Here is a 24,553-nt window from a genome sequence, read left to right on the forward strand (position 1 = left end):
GGAAGCAGAGAGACAGGAAGGGGACGTAAGAAAGCCTTCAAAGACATACCCCTATTGTCCTACTTCCTCCCAATAGGCACTGCCTCCTAAGGTTTCCAGCATCTCCCAAAATAGCATCACCAAGTATTCAGTAATGGGATGGTGGGGGGGCTTGGTACTCACCTTGCCTTTCCTCTTACCCAGGTGAGCACTGCGAGGTGAGTGCCCGCTCAGGCCGTTGCAGTCCTGGTGTTTGCAAGAATGGGGGCACCTGTGTCAACCTGCTGGTGGGTGGCTTCAAGTGCGACTGTCCCTCTGGGGACTTCGAGAAGCCCTACTGCCAGGTGACCACGCGCAGCTTCCCCGCCCGCTCCTTCATCACCTTCCGCGGCCTGCGCCAGCGCTTCCACTTCACACTGGCCCTCTCGTGAGTGTCTGGGCACCGGGATGTGGGGCATGATGGAATCTGGGATGCCTCCTGTTTTGGACTTAGGCAGCAGCAGTGCCGGACAGGTTATTGGCAGTAGTGGGCTCGTGTTGCCTGTGTACTGCTAGTAGACCATCTTCTTCTCCAGGGTCTGCCTGTCCCCCCTCCCACCACCATCATCTTGGATAGGGATCCAGGGTGCGAGGCTTCTAGTTTGATCCCATCTTCCACGTTCTAGCCCCATAAATTGAAGTCTTGACCGAGGTGTCTGCTCCTGGGGAGGGGGTGGGAACCTGGGTTGGACTGAGTGTTGGTTAGGTGAGTGGGCTGCTGGCATCCATGGGGTAACCGCATCCCCTGCTCCCACTCCTGCTCAGGTTTGCCACAAAGGAGCGCAACGGGCTGCTGTTATATAATGGGCGCTTCAATGAGAAGCATGACTTTGTGGCCCTCGAGGTGATCCAGGAGCAGGTCCAGCTCACCTTCTCTGCAGGTGACACCCATTGCCTCATATCCTCGTCTATCTCCCAATTCCCATGTCTCCCAGACCCTCATCCGCATGCTCTCCTGGCCAAATATGGGCCTAGCTCCAGCCATAGCCCTGGACACTACCCAGCCCTAGTCCTGTGTCCCAGCTCACCTTGTTCTTTGCAGGGGAATCAACCACCACTGTGTCCCCATTCGTTCCTGGAGGGGTCAGTGATGGCCAGTGGCACACGGTGCAGCTGAAATACTATAACAAGGTGGGTGTGTGTGTGGGGGCTTGGCTCACATGCTTGCTTCAACCTGGGCGCCATTGAGCACATGAGGGAGGTCTCATTAGGGCCCCTTGGCTGGGAGGGTCTGGGAGGGCAGGGTGCCACTTTGCTGGGGCATTCCCATCCCACCAGGTGGTGCTCATGTGATGTGAGCGTACACAGAGGTGCCATAGAGCTCCGTGTGTCTGCCATGTGTGTGAACTGACTGGGACCCTTGCCTACCACTTCTCTTTGCCCCTCTCTGTTCACAGCCACTACTAGGCCAGACAGGGCTCCCGCAGGGCCCCTCTGAGCAGAAGGTGGCCGTGGTGTCTGTGGATGGCTGTGACACAGGAGTAGCTCTGCGTTTTGGAGCTGCGCTTGGCAACTACTCCTGTGCTGCCCAGGGCACCCAGGGCGGCAGCAAGAAGTGAGCAGGGGAGAGGTCTGGGGGGCGGGGGGAGTCAGGGGAGGCAAGGTGAAGAGATGAGGATTTAGAGAATTCCAAAGTGGAAACCAAGCTGGATGGGGGCTCCCCTTGCTCCTGCTCAATCCTGCTGCGCCCCTCAAGGCAGTGGTCGGCATCCGGGAATGACAGCAGGGGACTGTGGGCTGTGTGGTGGGGTGGGGAGTGTTGAAAACTCCTTCCTTCCCCTGGTGCTGCTCTGCCAGGCCTCTTGCCCCCCTGCCAGGCCCTTCCTTCCCCAGGCCTGGTGGCAGGACATGGGCAGAGAGGACTCAGAGGCCCGAGCCCACCCTCATTTCACCACCTGTGCTTTCCTAGGTCTCTGGATCTCACTGGGCCGCTGCTACTGGGTGGGGTACCTGACCTGCCCGAGAGCTTTCCTGTCCGAATGAGGCACTTTGTGGGCTGCATGAGGAACTTGCAGGTGGACAGCCGGCACGTAGACATGGCCGACTTCATTGCCAACAATGGCACCATCCCTGGTATGGGGGGGCTGGAGGAGGGGGTAGGCTGGGAGCCAGGGTGGAGGAGGGGCTACACCTGGAATGGGGATCGTAGCCTATGTGGGTCTCAAGGGCTTTGCCGGCTGTCACCATCGATTTTCTCAGTGGAGCCCTAGCCTGGGGCCATCCCCCTTCTCTATCCATTTCAGGTTGCCCCACCAAGAAGAACGTATGTGACAGCAACACTTGCCACAACGGGGGTACCTGCGTGAACCAGTGGGACACGTTCAGCTGCGAGTGCCCACTGGGCTTTGGGGGCAAGAGCTGTGCCCAGGGTAGGAGGGGGGACTGTCAGAAGCCAGGGCCTGGGTGCTGTCAGAAGTCTGGGAACACTGGCAGGGTCGGGGCAGGCACCGGGCAGGGCTCCATGAGCACGGCTGTGGGTGGAAAAGCATGTTTGGGCAGGGCCTGAGAGGGTAGGAGGGAGACAAAGGGCTCAGTGAGAGGCAGGCCTGGGCACAACGCGGGCGGGACTCAGGCAGGTAAATGCTCTGGAGGGCGGGGGTGGTGAGGGATGTGGGTCTGCCTCTCGTGGAGCCACCCCAGAGCGTCATACCCCACCCCTGCACCCCACTGCTCCACCCTTCAGACTGTCCCTCCGTCTGCCTCCCCAGAAATGGCCAATCCCCAGCGCTTCCTGGGCAGCAGCCTGGTGGCCTGGCATGGCCTCTCACTGCCAATCTCTCAGCCCTGGCACCTCAGCCTCATGTTCCGCACACGCCAGGCAGACGGCGTCCTGCTGCAAGCTGTCACCAGGGGGCGCAGCACCATCACCCTACAGGTGATGCAGGGTGTGGCAGGGCGTTGCGGGCAGCCCTTGCCTGGCTAGGTCTGCAGTGGCCTCGAGGGGACTGGACAGAGCTACCGGGCAGGATCTTTTCTTGGGGAGCGGAAGTTGGCTGGATCAGTTTAGTGGGTCAATGCTGCCATCTATTGGGCCTGCAGGGTACAGGCCCAGTGTTCCTGTAGTCTCATCTAGAGGCCAGGTGGGCTTGGTGGTCCAGAAAAAGGGCTAGGAGAGAGGTTAATCAAGGCCGTCTGCTGACTTGGCTTTCTTTCCTCCTGTGCCAGCTCCGGGAGGGCCACGTGGTGCTGAGTGTGGAGGGCACAGGGCTCCAGGCCTCCTCTCTGCGTCTGGAGCCAGGCCGAGCCAACGATGGTGACTGGCATCATGCGCAGCTGGCCTTAGGAGCCAGTGGAGGCCCTGGCCATGCCATCCTGTCCTTTGACTATGGGCAACAGAAGGCAGAGGGTAACCTGGGCCCCAGGCTGCATGGGCTGCACCTGAGCAACATTACTGTGGGGGGAGTGCCAGGGCCAGCCAGCGGTGTGGCCCGTGGCTTCCGGGGCTGTTTGCAGGTGAGCTTTCCCTTCTATATTCCCACTCCCTACTCCTACCCCCCCCCCCCCCCGCTATCCAGAGCCCTGCTCCACCGAGGGCCAACACTGCCCCTGTCCCCCGCAGGGTGTACATATAAGTGAGGCACCTGAGGGGGTTAGCAGTCTGGACTCAAGCCGTGGGGAGAGCATCAATGTGGAGCCAGGATGTAGCTTGCCAGATCCCTGTGATTCAAACCCGTGTCCTGCTAACAGCTACTGCAGCAATGACTGGGACAGCTATTCCTGCAGCTGTGACCCAGGTATGCTAGGGAACCCTCAAAATGGGCAGGCTGACAGGTTCCAAGGGTCTCACTCTGACTCTTGTGCACCTGGGATCCAGTCCCCTCACCCCTCTGAGCCCTCATCTCATACTCTGAAAAGCCAACACTACCTGGCTGAGTAAGAGGAAGCAGTCCAGGGTAGTTGGATGGAAGACATTGCTGGAGAAGTGGGGAGTGAGCCTCTCTGGTCCTTCTTTTCCCAGGTTACTATGGTGACAACTGCACTAATGTATGTGACCTGAATCCATGTGAACACCAGTCCGTGTGTACCCGTAAGCCCAGCACTCCCCATGGCTACACCTGCGAGTGTCCTCCAAATTACCTCGGACCATACTGCGAGACCAGGTATGTGGGCCAGGGGCTTGTGGTGGCAGGCAGCAGCCACCGCCTATTCCTTCTGGGTCAGAGAGCCTGGCTGAACTGCAGCTGGGATCAGAAAGGCCACATCTGGCTGCACCAGGTGAGAGCAGCAGAGGGAGTTCACTTCTGCCCGGGCCTCTTTGCAGGATTGACCAGCCTTGCCCCCGCGGCTGGTGGGGGCACCCTACGTGTGGCCCGTGCAACTGTGATGTTAGCAAAGGCTTTGACCCAGACTGCAACAAGACAAGCGGCGAGTGCCACTGCAAGGTGACGGCCCCCACAAAGTCCCACAGTGGCCACCTGGGTCTCTTCTCTATGCTCCTGGACCCTGGAGGGAGGGCGGTGGAGATGGGGATTCCCGCAGAGACCCTGAGACCTGTTGCCTGTGTGCTGGTGGGCAGGGAAATTGGCTCTTCGTCCTTATGTTGGGTGCAGTGGAGCCCAGGACAGGACTAGTATTTACCCAGTGAGCCCTGGGCTGGCTCTACAGGAACTTTGCAGCCTGTTCTGGTTGCTTAGCATCTCACCAGTGGCTTCCACTCGAAATCATTACCAGTTGTTAACTTTTGTGAGCATCCATGCCAAGGGGACCTGAGCTCAGGAGCCTCTCTCCAGACAGGCTATAGCTGACAGGATCTAGGAGTATCCAGGAAAGATGCCTGAGCCAATGACTCCCTTCCTTCTCCCTGCTCCTAGGAGAACCACTATCGGCCCCCTGGAAGTCCCATCTGCCTCCTGTGTGACTGCTACCCCACGGGCTCTTTGTCCCGAGTCTGTGACTCTGAGGACGGCCAGTGTCCATGCAAGCCTGGTGTCATCGGGCGCCAGTGTGATCGCTGTGATAACCCTTTTGCTGAGGTCACCACCAATGGATGTGAAGGTGAGGCTCTTGGAGTGGGCACTCCAAGCTCCAGGGAGCTCTGGAGCCAGGCTAGCAACAAGTGTGGGGAGGCTGAGGGAAGGTTGGGGCACCCATACAGAGCTGTTCCTTGGTGATCTCGTGTTCTTTTTTTTTTTTTTTTGGTCGGTCGTAGGGCTTAAACTCCGGGCCTGAACGCTGCCCCTGAGCTCTTCAGCTCAAGGCTAGTGCTCTACCACTTGAGCTACAGCACCACTTCTAGTTTTCAGGTGGTTTACTGGAGATAAGAGTCTCACAGACTTTCCTGCCTGGGGTTGGCTTTGAACCGCGATCCTCAGATCTCAGCCTCCTGAGTAGCTAGGATGACAGGCATGGGCCACTGACACCCGGCAATCCCATGTTCTTTCTTCCCTACAGTGAATTATGACAGCTGTCCACGGGCCATTGAGGCCGGGATCTGGTGGCCTCGCACACGCTTTGGGCTTCCTGCTGCTGCCCCTTGCCCCAAAGGCTCATTTGGTAGGTATAAGAGGCCCAGGAGGTGCTACTGAGAACTTGGCCTCTACCCACTCAGTGGAGTGGGGTCAGGAGATCCTCAGCTGCAGATCCCAGGACCCTACTTTCTGCCCTCCAGGTCCTGGAGATTTTTGTCTTATCTCCCAAGATAGCCAGAGTCCTCACAACTTAAGACTATTTTTAAATTTAATTTAAGTGTGTGTGTGTGTGTGTGTGTGTGTGTGTGTGTGTGTGTGTGTGTGTGTGTGTGTGTGTGTGTGTGTGTGTGTGCGTGCGCGCACGACAGTACTGGGGTATTCTTACTTAGCTTTTTTGCTCAAGGCTAGTTAATGCTCTACCACTTTAGCCACATCCCCATTTCCAGCTTTTTGCTGGCTAATTAGATGTAAGAGTCTCTCAGATTTATCTGCTTGGGCTGGCTTTGAACCTTGATCCTCAGATCTCCCCCTCCTGAGTATCTAGGATTACAGGCATGAGCCACTCGTGCCTGTGCCATCCAAACTGGACAGAAATGCTGACGTGCCTGTATTGTGCTGGGAGCAGGCTGGGTGATAAAGACTCAAAGTTGAATCACACAGAGTTCCTAACACTGGAATTATGCCAGTATGAAAGGCAGGCAGTCTTGGGGAGCAGAGGATGGAACTGGTAGAGAGTGACAGAGAACATGAGGTGTTTGCTGGGAGGGACAGGGACGTCTGAGCACTCTAAGAAGGTCTCTACCCTCCTGCCCCCAAAGCCTTTGCTAGGACTGATTGGTGGAGATTTCTGGCTCTAGAGTCCTCTATGACTCTATAGACTTCTACATTTTTGACCCTAGAGTTCTCTCTTAGCACCCAACAGAACTTCCCAACCAGGTCTCCAGGGCTTCCTGTGTCTCTGAAGCCAGCCCTCTTGGCTTCTTCCCCCCCAGGGACTGCTGTGCGCCACTGTGATGAGCACAGGGGGTGGCTCCCCCCAAACCTCTTCAATTGCACATCGGTTACCTTCTCAGAGCTGAAGGGCTTCGTAAGTCCACTTACTTCCTCATCTCCATCTCCTTCCTCTCCTTTTCCTCATGCTTCCGTCTTTTCTTTTGGCGGGGGTGGGGGGGGGAGGAGGGGAAGAGCTGGTACTGGGGCTTTAACATAGGGCCTGGGCTCTGTCTGTTGGCTTTTTTTGCTCTAGACTGATGCTCTACCACTAGAACAACAGTTCCACTTTTGGCTTTTTGGTGGTTAAATGGAGCTAAGAATCTCAGAAGCTGGGCACTGGTGGCTCATACCTGTAATCCTAGTTACTCAGGAGGCTGAGATCTGAGGATCACAGTTCAAAGCCAGTCCCGGCAGGAAAATTCGTGAGTCTCTTATCTCCAATAAACTACTCAGAAAAAGCCAGAAGTAGGTTGGGAGCCAGTGGCTCACACCTGTAATCCTAGCTACTCGGGAGGCTGAGTTGAGGATTGCCATTCAAAGCCAGCTGTGGCAGCAAAGCCAATGAGATGCTTATCTCCAATAAACCACCAGGAAACCAGAAATGGTGCTGTGGCTCAAGTGGTAGAGCACTAGCTTTGAGCTGAAGAGCTCAGGGACAGCGCCCCAGCCTAGAGTTCAAGCCCCATGACTGACACAATAAATAAATAAAGCAAGCAATCAAGCCAGAAGTGGTGCTGTGGCTCAAGTGGTAGAACGCTAGCCTTGAGCACAAAGAGGCTGAAGGACAGCACCTAAGTCCGGAGTTCAAGCCCCAGGACTGGCAAAACAAAACAAAACAAAAACCTTATAGTCTCTCAGATCTCAGCCCCTTGCGAAGCTAGGATTACAGGAGTGAGCCACTGGTGCCCAGCTTCATACCCCCATCTTTGAGAAAGGGGATTCTGGAATCCAAGTCCCTGTTTCTTTTGGGAGGGGGCAGCCCTTTTCTTTTCCCTTCCTGAGGCATTCCAGAATTCCAGTTCTCACCCTCCGTCACTGCCCCCTGGCCTTCTGTCCCTCCCGTGCAGGCCGAGCGGCTGCAGCGCAATGAGTCTGGCCTAGATTCAGGACGCTCCCAGAGGCTGGCCCTGCTCCTACGCAACGCCACCCAGCACACGGCTGGCTACTTCGGCAGCGACGTGAAGGTGGCCTACCAGCTGGCCACACGGCTGCTGGCTCACGAGAGCGCCCAGCGGGGCTTCGGGCTGTCTGCCACGCAGGATGTTCACTTCACTGAGGTGGGACTTGCAGTGGGCCAGGCTGGCTGGATGGGTGGGGGTGATGGTGAGTGTGACTGCTCTTGGCAGTCTTTGGGAAGGAGGAGGGACACTCCCCAGGCACAAGGCTCCCATGAGAGCCTGTCTAGTGGTGATTCAGAACCTCTTCAGGCCCGCATCATATCTAAGTGGTATAGGAAGGACTGTTTGTCCTGAGGTGCAGGCTGACCGGGGGACCTGGATGCTGTATCAGGGCTGATTCCTCTGGGAATCAACAGGGCACACAGAGGGTGGGGCATGGGAAACACAGCTTGGAGCTCTTATTTAGATCAAGAGGAGGAAGGATTAGGAGTAGAGCATCCTTGATGGGTAGGCAGGGGGGGTGGTGTGGGGGGCTTCCCAGGGGGAGGGGCTGAGAGTCAGGGCCGGTGGAGAGCAAGGCTGAGCCCAGCACAGGCTGGGGACTCGGTGTGGGCTATGAATGGCGAGTGTGGGCTGCGAGCACATGCCACTTGTGACCATGCCCACCCCCCAGAATCTGCTGCGGGTGGGCAGTGCCCTCCTGGACGCAGCCAACAGACGGCACTGGGAGCTGATCCAGCAGACGGAGGGCGGCACGGCCTGGCTGCTCCAGCACTACGAGGCCTACGCCAGCGCCCTGGCCCAGAATATGCGCTACACCTACCTCAGCCCCTTCACCATCGTCACGCCCAACATTGGTGAGGCTGCTGCCTGGGCCGGGAAGGGCGTGTGGTGGGAGCTCCTCTAGGGGTGGCCTCCCTTGGGGGCTGACCTGGGGCCACGCCGGGTCCTAGTCATCTCTGTAGTGCGTCTGGACAAGGGGAACTTCGCCGGGGCCAAGTTGCCACGTTACGAGGCGCTGCGTGGGGAGCGGCCCCCGGACCTTGAAACAACAGTCATTCTGCCCGAGTCTGTCTTCAGAGGTCAGTGGGGGCATGGGCGGGTCAAGGGCTGGCCCTGGGGGGCATCCGTGCAGGCCTACAAGGGACAGGGCCCGGCTGAGTGTGGCAATGTCCCTCTTCCAGAGATCCCCCCCGTGCTCAGGCCTGCTGGTGCTGGGGAGGCCCAGGAGCAGGAGGAGCTGGCGCGGAGGCAGCGGCGGCACCCAGAGCTGAGCCATGGGGAGGCTGTGGCCAGCGTCATCATCTACCGCACCCTGGCTGGGCTGCTGCCCCACAACTATGACCCAGACAAGCGCAGCCTCAGGTGAGCAGCTGGGGACAGGGCAGGTGGAGATTGAGGTCAGGCAGGTGAGCACTGAGGTATGGAGGGACCAGGAGTAGGGCATTTCCCAGTGATGAGGGTGTCTCCTGGTTACCTGGTTGTCATGGCGACCATGCCCCTACCTGCCTCCCATCAGAGTCCCTAAGCGCCCGGTCATCAACACACCTGTGGTGAGCATCAGCGTTCACGATGACGAGGAGCTACTGCCACGCGCCCTGGACAAGCCAGTCACTGTGCAGTTCCGGCTGCTCGAGACAGAGGAGCGAACCAAGCCCATCTGTGTTTTCTGGAACCATTCGATCCTGTGAGAGCCTGTGCTGCCCACCCCCAGCCTCTGCCCCCTCCACTCCCCCCCAGCAGCCCATCCTCCTGCCCTCCCTCACCTTCCGTCCCGTCCTCCCGCAGGGTCAGCGGCACAGGTGGCTGGTCAGCCCGAGGCTGCGAAGTCGTCTTTCGCAATGAGAGCCACGTCAGCTGCCAGTGTAACCACATGACAAGCTTTGCCGTGCTCATGGATGTGTCCCGTCGGGAGGTGGGGCCCGTGGAGGGGCGGCAGGGGCGGCAGGGAGCCATGGGCGGGCGTCTAGACACTAGGCTGGCTCTTTAGGCCCTGCCCTTCCTCATCCTCCTGCCGCCCACTCTGCAGAATGGGGAGATCTTGCCACTGAAGACATTGACATACGTAGCCCTTGGGGTCACCTTGGCCGCCCTGCTGCTCACCTTCCTCTTCCTCACGCTCCTTCGTGCCCTGCGCTCCAACCAACATGGCATCCGCCGCAACCTCACAGCTGCCCTGGGTCTAGCCCAGCTGGTCTTCCTCCTGGGGATCAACCAGGCTGACCTCCCTGTAAGATGCCCTCCTCTCCTAGAGATTTCCTCAACTTCCTGCCCCTACTCCTTGATGACCCCCTCTCCCCCCTACTCCAACCCATGCCCATCCCTGCCCTGACAGTAGCGAATCTGATCAAGAGCCTAGGCTAGTGCGTGGCCCACAATGCCCTCTTCTCCAGCACCCCACTGAGTGTCTAGAGCTCCTTCTGACCCAGGCTTCTCCTGAAACTTGCCCCTGTCTGACCTGAGCCGAGCCCCTGCACTGGCTGTGTCCTGGTCACTGATCAGTGGCCTTGCCTTCAGTTTGCCTGCACAGTCATTGCTATCCTGCTGCACTTCCTGTACCTCTGCACCTTCTCCTGGGCTCTTCTGGAAGCCTTGCATCTGTACCGGGCGCTCACAGAGGTGCGAGATGTCAACGCTGGCCCCATGCGCTTCTACTACATGCTGGGCTGGGGTGTGCCGGCCTTCATCACAGGTACTTCACCACTTTCCTGGCCCGGAGGTTTTACATCCGGGGGCCTATATCTTCCACCATGCTACCCATGGCCCACAGGCTGAGACTAACATCCTTCTGTACCAGGACAAGTTATTCACAGGTGTCCTGATTTAACCCAGGCCCCAATCCCCCATGTAGGAGCTGGGTCCTCTTCTGGGAGAAGGGAATGGGTAGATGGACATCAAATCCTTCCACATGCTCCAGGTCTGTCCTGTGAGTCCAGAGTTGTGCATTCTGTGCTCTGAGCGCCCTCCTCTGCTGCTGTCTGCACACTCCAGGTCTGGCTGTGGGCTTAGATCCTGAAGGCTATGGGAATCCTGACTTCTGCTGGCTTTCAATCTATGATACGCTTATTTGGAGTTTTGCTGGCCCAGTGGCCTTCGCTGTTTCGGTAAGTACTGAGAGTGAGCCAAGGTGAGTTGGTTGAGTCTCTCTCTGGATCCCCTTTAGAGGTGTGTGTGTGTGTGTGTGTGTGTGTGTGTGTGTGTGTGTGTGTGTGTGTGTGTGTGTGTGTGTGTGTGTGTGTGTGTGTGTGTGTGTGTGTGTGTGTGTGTGTGTGTCTTGAACTCAGGGCCTGGTGTGTGTGTGTGTGTGTGTGTGTGTGTGTGTGTGTGTGTGTCTTGAACTCAGGGCCTGGACATCATCCCTGAGCTTTTTTGCTCAAGGCTTGCACTCTACCACTTGAGCCACAGCTCCACTTCCAGCTTAATTTGGTGCTTAATTGGAGATAAGAGTCTCACAGACTTTCCTGCCCAGGCTGGCTTCGAATCATGATCCTCAGACCTCAGCCTCCTGAGTCGCTGGGATTACAGGTGTGAGGCACTAGCAACCGGCTGGATCTGCTTAGGAAGCGTGGAAGCTGCTGGGCCCCAGAGGGAAGGACTGGAGCTGTCAGTCCCCGCTGGTCCTCTCATGCTTCTCTCCACTGCCCAGATGAGTGTCTTCCTGTACATCCTGGCGGCCCGGGCCTCCTGTGCGGCTCAGCGGCAGGGCTTCGAGAAGAAAGGCCCTGTGTGAGTATGGGGGTGCCTGGGGCACAGGGAAGGCATCTGTGTATTGTGTTGGGGGGGCTCATGGTGGTCTCACACACTGCCCTGCCCCCCCACCCCTACCCCCAGCTCGGGCCTGCGTCCCTCCTTTGCTGTTCTCCTGCTGCTGAGTGCTGCATGGCTGCTGGCACTGCTGTCTGTCAACAGTGACACCCTCCTCTTCCACTACCTCTTTGCTGCCTGCAATTGTGTCCAGGTACCTGGCCTGGCCTTCCTGAGGGAGGGGAGCTTGGCTGAGGAGTAACTGAATATGCCCAGACTCTTGCTGCCTCTCCTGCCAGGGCCCATTCATCTTCCTCTCCTACGTGGTGCTTAGCAAGGAGGTCCGGAAAGCACTCAAGTTTGCCTGTAGCCGCAAGCCCAGCCCTGACCCAGCTCTCACCACCAAGTCCACCCTGACCTCGGTGAGGACACCCTGAGCCGAGCCTCTTTATTCTCTATACTTGTTGGCTTCCTTTCTTTCCCCTATCCAATTCCTGGAAGGAGGAGGAGGGGTAAGATGTTAGGTGTGGTCTTGGGAGGAGGATTCTGCTTGGGGGAAAATGGGGTCATGGACAAAGTCAAGTAACAAATGTCCTGTGCCTGAGAATCATTCATGAAGTTTCCACATTTCCTGCCTCCCAGGATACTTTCAGGAGACAATTCCTGGTGCCAGCATTAAAACAAAAACAAAAACACAAACACAAAAAACAAAAGCCCTCTTCCTCGGCAAATCCAGGGCACTTGGGAGGTGCAGGGGTGAACAGCTACTGCAGAGCTGGAGCCAATACCAGGCCCAAAGATGTGGGGCCTCTCCCTTTAAGACATGGGCATACAGCGGGTAGGACTTAGAGCAAGCTCCTTGTGCCTTTCCACTTCCTAGCCTGGGCCCACCTTTCTCTCCCTTATTTGTCAACCTGTCTGTCCTCTGCCTAGTCCTATAACTGCCCCAGCCCTTATGCAGACGGGCGGCTGTACCAGCCCTATGGAGACTCAGCTGGCTCACTGCACAGTGCCAGCCGCTCATGCAAGAGCCAGCCCAGCTACATCCCCTTCCTGCTGAGGTGAGCCCTGGAGACGGGAGGGAAGGGAGGACCAGCCATGCTGGACCTGGGCCAGCCAGATGCTAGGCCATAATGTGGCCAAGACGGGTAGCAGCTTGAGATAGAAGCTATAAAAGACACAAAGCAGCCAGGCGCTGAAGGCTTACATCTGTAATCCTAGCTACTCAGGAGGCTGAGATCTGAGAATCACAGTTTGAAGCCAGCCTGGAGAGGAAAGTTCCTGAGTTTCTTATCTCCAGTTAACCACCAAAACACCAGAAGTGGAACTGTGGTAGAGTGCTAGCCTTGAGCACAAAAGCTCAGGGACAGTGCCCAGGCCCTGAGTTCAAGTCCTTATATATGCACGTGCGAGCGCGCACACACACACATACACGCACACACAAAACAGCGGGAACTAGAATCCAGGGGGAGAGAAAAATAAGGGGATAGAAGGTAAGAGGCCACACTGACCCCTCTAGCACAATCTTATCTTCTTAGGGAGGAGTCTACACTGAACCCTGGCCAAGGGCCCCCTGGCCTGGGAGACCCAGGTGGCCTGTTCCTGGAAGGTCAAGACCAACAGCATGGTGAGGATGGAAGGCCCTGGCCATCTAGCTGGGCAGGGGCCTGGCTTTTGCTGTGGGTGTGCCGAGGTAGGTGGGCCAACTATGATCCTCCCCTGACCTCCCAGATCCCGACACGGATTCTGACAGTGACCTGTCCCTGGAAGATGACCAGAGTGGTTCCTATGCCTCTACCCACTCATCAGACAGTGAGGAGGAGGAAGAAGAGGAGGAGGCCACTTTCCCTGGAGAGCAGGGCTGGGACAGCCTGATCGGTCCTGGAGCCGAGAGACTGGCCCTGCACAGTACCCCCAAGGGTGGGCTGACACCAGGGCTCTGGCCTTATGGGGGGCAGTGGAAGCCCGAGAGGCCTGGACTTCCCGGGGAGCAGGACTCGGGTAGACGGTTGACTTAGCCACCTCCCCTCTCTGGGGCTCATCTACTTCCTTCTCCCCCCGGTCTCCCCTCTGCCAGATGGAGGCCCAGGGCCTGGGAAGGTCCCCTGGCCAGGAGACTTTGGACTCACAGCAAAGGAGAGTGCTGGCAGCGGGACCCTTGAGGAACGGCCACGGGAGAATGGAGATGCCCTGTCTCGGGAAGGGACCTTGGGCCCCCTGCCTGGCCCTTCTGCCCAGCCACACAAAGGTGAGTGGAGCTCCTCCAGCTATCCCCACTGCCCTGCTAGGGACCACTGCAGACCTATAGGATGCCCCCCCCACCATTGGGGCCTCATGGTATCCACCCTCCTGGCCCCCCAGGAATCCTCAAGAAGAAATGTCTGCCCACCATCAGCGAGAAGAGCAGCCTCCTGCGGCTACCTCTGGAGCAGGGCACAGGGTCTTCTCGGGGCTCCTCAGCCAGTGAGGGCAGCCGAATGGGGCCCCCTCCCCGCCCACCACCTAGGCAGAGTCTCCAGGAGCAGCTGAATGGGGTCATGCCCATCGCCATGAGCATCAAGGCAGGCACCGTGGACGAGGACTCATCAGGCTCCGAGTGAGTGGGGCTGGTTGGGTGGCCAAGGTGACACTTGCAGCCATCCTGGCTGGGACAGAGCGGCCCCTGGGCCTCCCCCCAAGGTGGCTGTGGTTGGCAGTTGGAGTTCAGATGGGTTGAGCATGGTCCATGTCCCTCACGTGTCCAGAAACTAGGGTGCCCTGTGGGGCTTCCTGTGGTGGGCTCAGCCCAGGGTGGCCCGAGGGCGGGCGGGGAGCTGGGACTGCTTTTCTGTTTCCTTCTCTGTGAAAGCTGCTCGCTGCTGTCTTCCTCTGCTCCAGCTAACCTTCTGTCTGCCTTTTCTGCCACTCTCCTTTCCTGCCTCTCCAGATTTCTCTTCTTTAACTTCCTGCATTAACCCTGGGCCGGTGGTTCCTTCGTCCCGAGGCTCCCCTCCCTTCCCCAGCAGCGCTCATGCCCCACTCCTGTCTTGTGCTTTATCCTGCCCCCCTGCTCCCCGCCGCCCGCCCGCCCGCAGCAGCGACGAAACGTCCATCTGAGGAGCCTGGGCCTTGCGTCGGTCTAAGGCCATCTAGTGCCAAGCCCCTCCCCTCCACCCCACTCACTGCACTTTGGACCCCTGGGGCCAACATCTCCAAGACCAAGTTTTTCAGAAAAGAGGAAAAAAAAAAAAAAAAAGGAAATTTTAAAAAGGATCTCCACTCTTCATGACTTCAGGGATTAATTTTTTTTATACGCTGGAAACTGACTCCCCTTTCCCTTCCCAAAGAGGATAGGACCTCCCCGGAAGCTTCCCAGCCTCTCCTCAGTTTCCCATCTGCTGTGCCTCTGGGAGGAGAGGGAATCTTAGGGGGCCTGCCCCCCCCCCCATTTGCCATCACCAAAAGGAAAGGACAAAGCCACATGCACCTGGGGCGTCAGACCCTGCGGGCTGCACCGGGCAGGCCTCAGCTGTGGAGGGGGGGGGGCAAAGGGCGCCCCTCACCGGCCCCCCGCCACCCTCCCAGGAACGGAAAAGCCCTATCCAGCCAGGAGGCAGAAGGACTCAGTGCCCCTGGACCCCCAAATGCTGCATGAACCGTTTTAAGGGGAGCCTGCACCCCTAGGCAGGGGATGGCCACCCTAGCCCCTCTCCTTTTCCTGGGACTCCAGCCATGTGCTGCAGCCCAGGTGTTTGCTCAGTTTGCTGACCCCAAAGTGCTTCATTTCTTCTGCCTGCCCCCACTCTGGGGGAAGGCCAGTCATGTGTTAAGTTGCGCTTCTTTGCTGTGCGGGGTGGGACCGGGAGGGGAGAGAGGAGGCGCAGAGCTGGATCAGTTGCCCTGAAGGGCCTCAAGCACACGTTTCAAGTCTGGGTTCTGGTGTCCCCTCCCCCACGCCTCCATATCAGACGAATGCCACTTTGTCTGACCTGCTGTGGCCTCTGAGACATGTTCTATTTTTAACCCCTTCCTGGAATTGGCTCTCTTCTTCAAAGGACCAGGTCCTGATCCGCATTGCCCCTTCCCCACTCTAGCCCAGCCCCCTGTGAAGAGAGAGTTAATATATATATCTTTATTTATTTGCTTTACGTGTTGGGATGGGTTTGTGTCCAGTCCCAGGGGCTCTGATGTGGCCATGGCAGGTGGGGTGTGGACCCAGCAGCCCTTCCCCTCGCAACTCTTCTCCTCCCCCTGTTTTGCCAACCATCCTTCATTGGCCTCACCTTCCAAGCATGTATTCCAGACTTGTCGTGAACTTTCCTTCCGGAGCACATGGCCAGAAAAGAGGCTTATGGGCAGGGAAAAAAAAAAAAAAAGTATTCCTGTTCCTCTTGGAAGGTTGGCCTCTGGTGTTTCTGCCATGGATTCTCACCCTGCCCTGTCCCCTGTCCCCTCAGCAATTCCTTTAAAGGGTTAAAAATTTAACTGGTTTTTACTACTGATGACTTGACTTAAAAAAAAATACAAAGATGCTGGATGCTAACTTGATACTAACCATCAGATTGTACAGTTTGATTGTAACTGTAAATAAGGTAGAGTTTTGTTGTTTTTTCCATCCCCATACTACTGAATAAACTAGTTCTGTGCAGGTAGTGTGTGTCTGCATGGTGCCCTGTCCTGGGAGAGGCCCAGATTTTGGAAAGCAAAACACAAGCAGGGCCTGGAAGATCCCATTAGGAGACGGTAGGAACTCAGATACCAACTGGCTGACAGCGGCTTCCTATGGCCCTCCCCAGCAATGCTCCCAACAAAGCCCCATCTGCACAGCACCCAGTCCTGGCATTCCCAAGGAAGAGTTGAGGAGTGGCAGCATGTCTGCACCAGAACAGGGGGGACTGGGTGGTTAGAGAGGCTGCATAGACCAGGCAGAGTTTGTTTTTTGGGGCAGATCAGTAGATTAGGGGAGCTGGTTAAGTGACCAGTGGGAATTTAAGGGTACCCAGTGGCTAGGTACTTTCCAACACCCACAGTGTGGACCATTCTCATTTTTTTGCATTGGAAAATGAAGCAGCTGCTCAAACTGGTATTAAGTGTTCTGAAACATTACTGCTGGTCCCATGTTGTGTTTGTCAAAGGTTCATTGAACAAACTAGAAAAGGAGTTAACACAGGGCAGTGTAAGGTAGTAATGGTGAACACACAGCCTAGAACCAGACTGAGGGACTTAATCTCTGTGTCTTAGTTTTTCTTCCTACAAAACGACAATGCTAACAGCATTGCCTAATTGAGCTTTGGAGGATTAAATGAGTTAACACATGTGAAGTATTTAGAACAGTTCATGGTGTATTGCAAGAGGCCAATGAACTGCTTCAGTTGGTGCTCCTGAGGCGGAGCAGGAAGTGGATGACAAATAGAAAGCAGGCCAAAAGGGAAGTGGGCCAGCAGGTAGTTGGACGAGAAAGGCAGCTTTGACAAACGCTGCCAACAAAATGCTCTTTAAATCAATTTTGGAGTGGAAGCCATGGGGGATGGAAGCAAAACTCAAAAATGGAAATGCACTTTCCGGCCACCAGGTGGCAATAGCACAAGTCAGTTGCTGAGTTTGCCTCTTAAGGCCCCATGGGGGGTACACACAGTCCTCAAGCCTTGCCCTTCACCCCACCCCCACCCCCTGCCCCGTTGGCTGTGCCCAGGCTAGCTGATAGTCCAGGTACTAGGTGCTTCAGCCAGGGCATAAGGTGCCCAAAAGGTTCTCCTCATTACACCCAGTGCAGCAGAAAGCTAGGAAGCCCATCCAAAGTTTTCTTTCCTTATGCTAGAATTTTTCCAGAACCAAACATACATATGTATGCAAGGCTGCTGAATCTCAGGGACTGGGAGGGGCGCTTCACTCCGCACGACTGAGGAAGGCACCTCATGGGCATACTTATGAGCAATGTGTGGACATAGACTTGGCAGTCCACTTTCCTTTGCTTAGTTCCACACAGAGTTCTTTGAAAACTCCTAAGGAATTCAGAATTTGGTTGAGGAAATGGAGCTGTGGCTCAAGTAGAAGAGTGCCTGCCTGCCTTGAGCAGAAAAAGCCCAGCCCAGTAAGAGCACAGTAAGGTCCTGAGTCCCGTGCACAGGTGTGTGTGTGTGCACATACAATGAAATAGAATTTGGATGAACCACCAGAAAAACTAGAAGTGGCACTGTAGCTCAAGTGGTAGAGCACTCGAGCTGAAGAGCTTAGGGACAGGGACAGTGCCAAGGCCCAGAGTCTAAGCTCCACAACTGACCAAAAAAAAAAAAAAATAGAATTTGGGTTACAAAAATCAACAGCTACAAATAGGAGAGCAACCCTAAGCTAAATCTGTTAGCATCTTGGTTATTCTATAAACACCTACCAACTTGTGCTCAAACATTGTCTAAATAATGCCATGCTCTACCACATATAAGTAGTAGTAGTTCTCAAATCTAGTAGGGCAATGAACAGAGAAGACAGAAAACTAATAATGGGAGATAGCATGTGACAGTGTGTTCTAACATCTTCTGACTAAGGGGGTCAGGACACTACCAAAGGCCTCTTCACTTATGTGTAGAGCAGACAAGAAGCTGGTGAACTCCCTGGATAGAAGCTCCACTGTTTTACCAGAAAAGGACATTCAAGTTTAGCATGAATAATAGCAACAACCTCACGCACTGTGAATTAAGCTATCCTTAACTGTGACCTGACCCTTCAAATAATATAGAAACCCACAGAAAGAAGTCTATTCCCACTGAATGGTAATGGGAAGGTTAGGGAGTCATAGCCTGATATACTGAAAACTGAAGTCTTAGGAGCTATTCAGGCCTCTGTCTGGTTCCCTAGCTAGAATTAAAGAGGTATACTCCAAATCTGTTAAGTCTACTTTAATATACACAAAAAAATACAAAAATACATTCACTTTATTTTTAAAAATGAAGACTGGTATTTTTCATCAACTGGTTTGTGAGGAGTCACAGAATTCACAGGAAACAAGTTCTGGAGAGCAAGTGCTTGCCTCGCCTCTCCAAACAGGCTTGAGAACAATGGAAGATGTGATTCCAAATCTTTCCTCGAAGGGCAGGGAGAATGGCTATAGAAGCCGTTATGTGGATTGGATTACATGTGGAATACCATATTTATGTGTGGTAAAATGTCTACTGAATACAGACCCGGGAAGAAGATGACGATTCTTCAGGACTGACCCCAAGACTGGAGGTAAAGAGGACAAGCCACTTGCCTGCATTTCTCATTTTCCATTTCATAACTAGGAGGTGACCTCTTCCCCTCTCATCTTCTTCTGTGCCAGACAGTTTGAGTCTCCTCCAGCTCAATCTACCCCATCCCATGGTCTCTACTCCCAGGGGATTGGCTCTGGCAGTATCTATTCTTCCTGTTACTGGGGCAGAATGTGCTAGAATCTGGACCTGCTGGTAGAGGTGCATGCAGGCAGTGATTGTAGTAGTTTGCTATTGGATTCTTACTTGCTGTCCTGATTGCTTTACCTGAAAAGACAAAAGGAGGAACTGCTTTAAAGTGCTCATCTGTCATCAAGCTGAGTTCAAGTCCCCGTGAAATGGGAAGAAATGAGACCCTTACACTGTTCAAAAATAAATGTACTCATTACCTGACTTATGCAACTGTAACCCCTGTACATTACCTTACAGTAGAAATTAAAAATAAAAAAAGATATGAGATCCTTGTCACCGCCCTCCACCCCCATCTTTTCATCTCGAATTCAAGGACGCTGTGGCCTGGAAGTCTGGAAGCCCAGATAATGGGGGTGGAAGGACCCATCTTACCTAGTAGGTCCCAGGACTGCAACTTTTCTGGGGGGCTGCAGACTGCTTCGAGTGGCACTAGCCACAGGAAGATTTGCTCGCTGAGAAACAGCTTGATAAGAGTTAACAAAAGAAATGAGTTAGTGATAAGTTTCAGTGGCCTCAAAAAGAAGTAACAGGAACTGGTGGCTCACACTTGTAAACCTAGCTATCCAGGAGGATGAATCCGAGGATCATGGTTCAAAGCCAGCCCAGGCAGAAAAAGTCCATGAGACTCTTATCTTCAATTAACCAGCAAAAAAGCTGGAAGTGAACACCTTAATCATACAATAAAACACACACACCCATGCACACAAAGTAATAAAAGATAAAGGCAATGTGCTTCTCTCCAAAGGACAAATCATAAAGTGCTTGGAAATCAAAGCTTGGTCTCTGCCCAGCTCCACATTCTCTCTGTAACTCAGCCTCATCTTCACACAGAGAGATCTTTTGTAAGGAGGATAAAGTGGTCGCTGCCGTGGCTCTGGGAAGTTGAAGTGAAGCTGAGCCAGAGACTATTTCCTTCTTTTTTGGTTTCTTACCTGTGTCCACTCTTTCTTACCTCTTTGCCCTGTAGCACTTGGTCTTGGAAGCCCTTTCCTGGTTGACAGAGAATTGGGAGGTAGGGCACCTTTGCCAGGTGGCACACTCCGGTTGGTGAGTGGCATTCGGCTGGCAGGCCTGGGGATGGCCGAGGGAATAGGTAGTCGACTGGAAGACTTGGTCGCTGTTCCCTGTGGCCTAGACAGGCGTTGAGAGTTGCTGGTTGAAGGTTGTGGAGCCATTAATGGTCTGACAAGGGTAGGAGGGCCTGGTGAAAAGGATTAGAGTCATTTCAAGGTAAGTTCTATTTCTTTCCTCCTCCCATCACCCACAGCTGTGTTGTCCGGGTCTCACTTGTGGTGGATCTGGCACTGGGCCCAGCTTTCCCCCGGAGTGGAGGCCCAGCTTTTCCCCGGGGTGGAGGCCCAGCTTTTCCCCGGGGTGGAAGAGTTGATCGTGCAAGAGGAGATGATGCTGGGCTTTTGGATGCAGGGAACAGATTGCAAGTGGGTGACTCCTGCAACAGACAGAGAGGGGGGGAAAAAAAGAGTAGATTGGAGGGTTATCTGTTCTGATTTAAAGGATTCAGAAGTAGCCATAAGGAGTGGTAGAGATCCCAGTGAAGAAGGCAGAGTTTAGCTGCCAATATTATCACCATTATTTCAGAGCCCTAGAGACACTGTAGTAAATGCTTTTTTTTTTTTTAATGGTATTTCATCTAATTCCAATTCCAGGAATAGAATTACAATCCCCATTTGATCCACGAGGAAAACTGCTCTATGCCTTCTGTGTGTCATACACTGTTCGGGTACACATGCAACTACGCCCTCCAAACTCACCCTCTTCGCATTGGAGGGCCTCTTTCCAGATGTCACTCGAGGAGTCCTGGCTGACCCTTTCTTATCACTGCTCCGGAGTTGGGGTGTCAGGCTGCTGGAGGAGGGTGTGCTCCAAGCCAAAGAGTTCACAGTGGGCAGCAGGTCTCGGACAGGACTGTCCTTCAACACAAATGTCTCTCGCCGAGGGCTGGGCTTCCCTCGGCGAGGCCCGGGGCTCTCACTCGCGCTCTCTCCATCCTGCAGGGCACACTGCTCGAGCTGAGCTGCCAGCCGGTTGGCTTCATCAAGGATCTCCTCCAGCTTCTCTGGGCTGAGAGGGCCTAAGCTGAACCGCACACCCTGCGGGGCAGCAGCCACTGCGTTTGGGTTACTTCTATGGGACAGGCCCCGTCGGGGTGGTTTCTCTGGAGTCATCAACACTGCTATGTCCTTCTCCTCATGACTAAGACAGAAAACAAATGTGGTACCACACACACACACAGACACACACAGACACACACAGACACACACAGACACACACACACACAAACACGAGCAGAAGACTTTACAGGATCAAAATCTCTGCCCCAGGGCCAGAGCCACAACCCAAATCCTGAAGCCCATTCTGGCTGCGAGATCTAGCCTCAAGGTGATGAGGTCCAAGAAGTCTTTAGCAAATGGTGATGTTGGAAATAATGGCAGAATGAAGATATAGCAAATAGCCAGGCGCCAGTGGCTCACGCCTGTAATACTAGCTACTCAGGAGGCAAGATCTGAGGATCAGTTTCAAAGCCAACCCATGAGACTAACTCCAATAAACCACTAGAAAACCAGAAGTGGCACTGTGGCTCAAGCGGTAGAGCGCTCGCCTTGAGCTGAAGAGCTGAGGGACAGCACCCAAGCCCAGCGTTCAAGCCTCACAACCAGCCCTCCCCCCCAAAAAAAAATGCTTTTTAAAAAAAATTTTTGGTGCTAGTACTGTGACTTGGACTGAAGGGTTGGGCACATGTCCCCTAGCTTTTTCTCTCAGGCTACCACTCCAGTTTCATTCAAGGCTACCACTCTATTGCTTGAGCCACAACTCCACTTTCAACTTTTGCTGGTTAACTGGAGATGAGTCTTGCAGACTTTCTTGCATGGGATGGCTTTTTTTTTTGTCTGTCATGGGGCCTAAACTCTGGGCCTGGACACTGTCCCTCAGCTCTTCAGCTCAAGACTAGTGCTCCACCACTTGAGCCATAGTACCACTTCTGGCTTTTTCTGCTTATATGGTGCTGAGGAATCGAACCCAGGGCTTCATGCATGCAAGGCAAGCACTCTACCACTGAGCCACCTTCCCAGCCCCCATGGGATGGCTTTGAACCTGGATACTTGGTCTTAGCTTTCTGAACAGCTAGGATTATAGAAGTGGGCCCCTAGCATCCAACTTGTTTTTGTTTTTTTGAGACAGGATCTCATTATGCAGCTCAGACTGGACTCAAACTCATGATCCTCCAGCCTCAGATTCGTGGGTGCAGGGATTACAGATGCACGCTACCATATCTAGTGCATTTACCTTTCTTAATATTCTGAAATCTCACTCCAGCTTCTCTTTTCTCCTCACTAAATGAGGCCCGAGCCCACCAACCCTGAGTGCACCAAACCTTGCTAAATTACCAACACTGACTCCAGAGGCTAACAGCAATTTAGCCATAAGAGTTGGAGCCAAAGGGGTGTGGATGGAGGAGACTAAGTAAGCCTAAAGGCACTGATACCTATCAGATGGAGACAGCCCTGCGAAGTCCAAGGTCTCATCCATAATAAACTTGACATCTGGAGGGAAAAGAAAAGTGGATGCCTGCCTTCAGTCCCTGACAGGCCCTCCATCTCAGAGCCTCAATCTTCCCAGAAGGACTCCCTTACCTTCCTCTAAATCCTCCATAGCAGACGCGAGCAGAATCCTCAGTAGCAGAAGCGAGTCAGCTCACACCTGGGCTGGAGAGAAAACACACCTACCTTCAGGTATCCCATCCTGCCCAAGGCCCCAGCTAGAGTCAAGGTGCAAGGCAGGGAGGGGGCGGGAGGCCGAGGGTAAAAGCAGACACCCAGGATCCTCACCCGCCCGGTGACCTCCCGCGAAAGGTACAGTGAGATCCCGCCCTTCCCGGGCCCAGCTGGTTTGTAAATCCCACCTTCCTCCTAACTACTATCCTCCGGGGTTTTTCTCTTTCTAAGTCACCTTTCCATTGCCCCCGGCACCACACCTGCACCACACCTCCAACCCACAGCCAGTCTCCACACACACACCCCCGCCTTACCTTCCACGCAAGACGCTTTCTTCTTGCAACTGGGTCCCGGGAAATCGGCTCTTAGGGGGCGTGGCTTCTTTCGAATTTCTCAGGTCCCACCCACTCTTGCCACATACACACAATCATTGGTGGATTCTCAGGGGGCGGGGCCGCGCAGGGCTGCCACCCGATAGTCCGCAGGAGGGAGGGGTGGATTGAAGATGTAGCGACCCTAGAGCGGTTCCCCAATAGGTCCATCCAAGAGTTCCATCCGAGAGGTCGGAGGCCTCCATCTAATAGGTCCATAGCCGGGGAGGTGGGCGGAGTCTGCGTGTACGTGCGCATGCCCAGGAGTCCCTCCTTCAACTTCCAGGCGGGAAGCCGTGCGGCGCGCCGGAGAACGAGCCAATCAGCGTGGACTTCGCGCCCCGCCCCAGCCCTCGGCCCGCCCCATCCTCGTGGATCCCAGCCGCTGGAAGTCCTTCGCGGGCGCCGCTCCGCCTCCCTGCGGAGCTTTCCCCGCGCTCCTGCGGTCCTAGGGAGTGGCACGTGGCTGTTCACCCCGACACGGACGTGCTGCCGGCGGAGATCCGCTCCCAGGGGCGCATCAGTACACAAAGCGCGGCTTTCGCTCGGTTTCCTCAAAAGTGTGGCTTTTCCCCACCGTTTGTATCGTAGGTCCCGGGAGGCTCCCCGCGGGTCCCACACCGCATTGCCCTTTCCTGGCGTCCCAGCCCGGGAGGCTGCAGGCCGGCAGCGGCGCGGCTGGCTGGGCTTCACCCGATCCCCGACCTCGATTCGCTCATCGGTGCCACGGGGACCCTCGGGGTTCTAGGGTTAGGAAGGTAACTGTGAGATTGAAGCTTTGTACCCTGTGCCCCTAGCCCAGGCCTAGGCCGCCAGGTAATAGAGCTTCTTGTACAAAGAGGAAGGCGGGGGAGCCGTGCTGTAAACAGAGAGCCTGAGCTCCCATTCTCTGGATTTATGGCCTTGGGGGGGGGGGGGTGTGTTTCCTTCCTAGGATTTGTCTGCAAAGTGGAGGTCAGCTGGAGGGAGATGTGCCTGTCACGAATGCACAGCAGCCTTGGAATTCAGCAGAGGGGAAAGGAACCCCCAGGGGCAGAGCTCATTCCTGTGTCAGTGAGGCCGAGCCAGGGTGGAGATGGACTGTTCGTTGCTTGCGGGATTCAAGGTCTAGGGAGGGTGGGACTTCAGAGCCAGTGGCTTTTGTCGCTCAAGCAAAATAGAGGCAAAAGAGATTAGAAGGGAATAAGTTGGTAAATGACTGCCGTCCTTCTTCCCTTAGGAGCCACCTGAGCCCGGGATAACACTAGACTTCTTCACCCACCCCTCCAAGAGCAGGCAAGGAAGCCTTAACCAGTTGAAAGTTGTTCGTAAGCTTCAGTTTCCTGCCACTAACTGATGTGTGTGTGTGCGTGTCAGCCTTGAACTCAGGGCCAGGGTGCTGTCCTAGAACTTCTCTCTCTTCCTCTCCCTTTCTCCCCCACTTCTCTATCTCCGCCCCCCCCCCCAGTCTGGCACTCTACCACTTGAACCACAGCTCCACTTCTGTAGTTAATTGGCGACAAGAATCTCACGGACTTCCTTGCCCCAGCTAGCCTTGAACCCTGATCCTCAGAACTTAACCTCCTGAGTAGCTCGGATTATAGGCATGAGTTACCAGTACCTTGCAAATTGCAGTAGGAGAAACAGAAAGAACTGAAAACAAGAAAAGATAGGAGATGGATCTTTTGTCTTCGTTAGAATGACAGAAAAGCAGAAAATAAAGATTTCATGCCCCAAAATTCTTCACTTAGCATAAGACCAACTCACTATTCT

General features: G+C 54.9%; 2 protein-coding genes across 6 annotated transcripts in view; one reads left to right on the plus strand and one right to left on the minus strand.

Annotated features, from left to right (window-relative positions):
- The window catches only part of Celsr2 (cadherin EGF LAG seven-pass G-type receptor 2), a 29,273-nt gene extending 10,747 nt beyond the window's left edge, over positions 1-18,526 (plus strand). The window contains exons 3-34 of one of the 4 annotated variants that reach the window (XM_070006192.1): positions 184-406; positions 784-899; positions 1,061-1,149; positions 1,416-1,573; positions 1,928-2,091; positions 2,262-2,387; positions 2,727-2,893; positions 3,184-3,471; positions 3,578-3,752; positions 3,977-4,118; positions 4,280-4,400; positions 4,830-5,013; positions 5,410-5,511; positions 6,419-6,513; positions 7,487-7,696; positions 8,211-8,394; positions 8,491-8,619; positions 8,722-8,902; positions 9,057-9,224; positions 9,326-9,452; positions 9,567-9,767; positions 10,055-10,229; positions 10,529-10,641; positions 11,184-11,263; positions 11,369-11,495; positions 11,581-11,703; positions 12,215-12,342; positions 12,820-12,908; positions 13,013-13,201; positions 13,359-13,529; positions 13,643-13,877; positions 18,437-18,526. In XM_070006192.1, the coding sequence (XP_069862293.1) occupies positions 184-406; positions 784-899; positions 1,061-1,149; positions 1,416-1,573; positions 1,928-2,091; positions 2,262-2,387; positions 2,727-2,893; positions 3,184-3,471; positions 3,578-3,752; positions 3,977-4,118; positions 4,280-4,400; positions 4,830-5,013; positions 5,410-5,511; positions 6,419-6,513; positions 7,487-7,696; positions 8,211-8,394; positions 8,491-8,619; positions 8,722-8,902; positions 9,057-9,224; positions 9,326-9,452; positions 9,567-9,767; positions 10,055-10,229; positions 10,529-10,641; positions 11,184-11,263; positions 11,369-11,495; positions 11,581-11,703; positions 12,215-12,342; positions 12,820-12,908; positions 13,013-13,201; positions 13,359-13,529; positions 13,643-13,877; positions 18,437-18,470 (4,814 nt within the window). In that variant the 3' untranslated portion in view covers positions 18,471-18,526. Of the gene's footprint in view, positions 1-183; positions 407-783; positions 900-1,060; positions 1,150-1,415; positions 1,574-1,927; positions 2,092-2,261; positions 2,388-2,726; positions 2,894-3,183; positions 3,472-3,577; positions 3,753-3,976; positions 4,119-4,279; positions 4,401-4,829; positions 5,014-5,409; positions 5,512-6,418; positions 6,514-7,486; positions 7,697-8,210; positions 8,395-8,490; positions 8,620-8,721; positions 8,903-9,056; positions 9,225-9,325; positions 9,453-9,566; positions 9,768-10,054; positions 10,230-10,528; positions 10,642-11,183; positions 11,264-11,368; positions 11,496-11,580; positions 11,704-12,214; positions 12,343-12,819; positions 12,909-13,012; positions 13,202-13,358; positions 13,530-13,642; positions 13,878-14,207; positions 15,909-18,436 lie in introns of those variants that run through there. The other 3 variants (XM_070006193.1, XM_070006194.1, XM_070006195.1) reach the window with 3 other exon arrangements.
- Positions 18,527-18,683: 157 nt separating this feature from the next.
- Psrc1 (proline and serine rich coiled-coil 1) lies at positions 18,684-22,971 on the minus strand. 2 transcript variants are annotated; one of them, XM_070006196.1, is made up of 8 exons: positions 22,745-22,971; positions 22,350-22,421; positions 22,202-22,259; positions 20,469-20,910; positions 19,984-20,146; positions 19,649-19,897; positions 19,069-19,159; positions 18,684-18,771 (listed from the first exon to the last, which is right to left on the minus strand). In XM_070006196.1, the coding sequence occupies exons 2-8, from the start codon at positions 22,366-22,368 to the stop codon at positions 18,768-18,770; spliced, it is 1,026 nt and encodes a 341-aa protein (XP_069862297.1). In that variant the 5' UTR covers positions 22,369-22,421; positions 22,745-22,971; the 3' UTR covers positions 18,684-18,767. The 2 variants fall into 2 exon arrangements, with proteins under 2 accessions (XP_069862297.1, XP_069862298.1); XM_070006197.1 differs by lacking the exon at positions 18,684-18,771 and having other exon boundaries at positions 19,065-19,159.
- Between the last annotated feature and the right edge of the window lie 1,582 nt (positions 22,972-24,553).

Source organism: Dipodomys merriami, unplaced genomic scaffold (genome assembly GCF_024711535.1).
Source record: "Dipodomys merriami isolate MVZ:Mamm:240054 unplaced genomic scaffold, mDipMer1.0.p SCAF_7, whole genome shotgun sequence".
NCBI lineage: Eukaryota > Metazoa > Chordata > Mammalia > Rodentia > Heteromyidae > Dipodomys > Dipodomys merriami.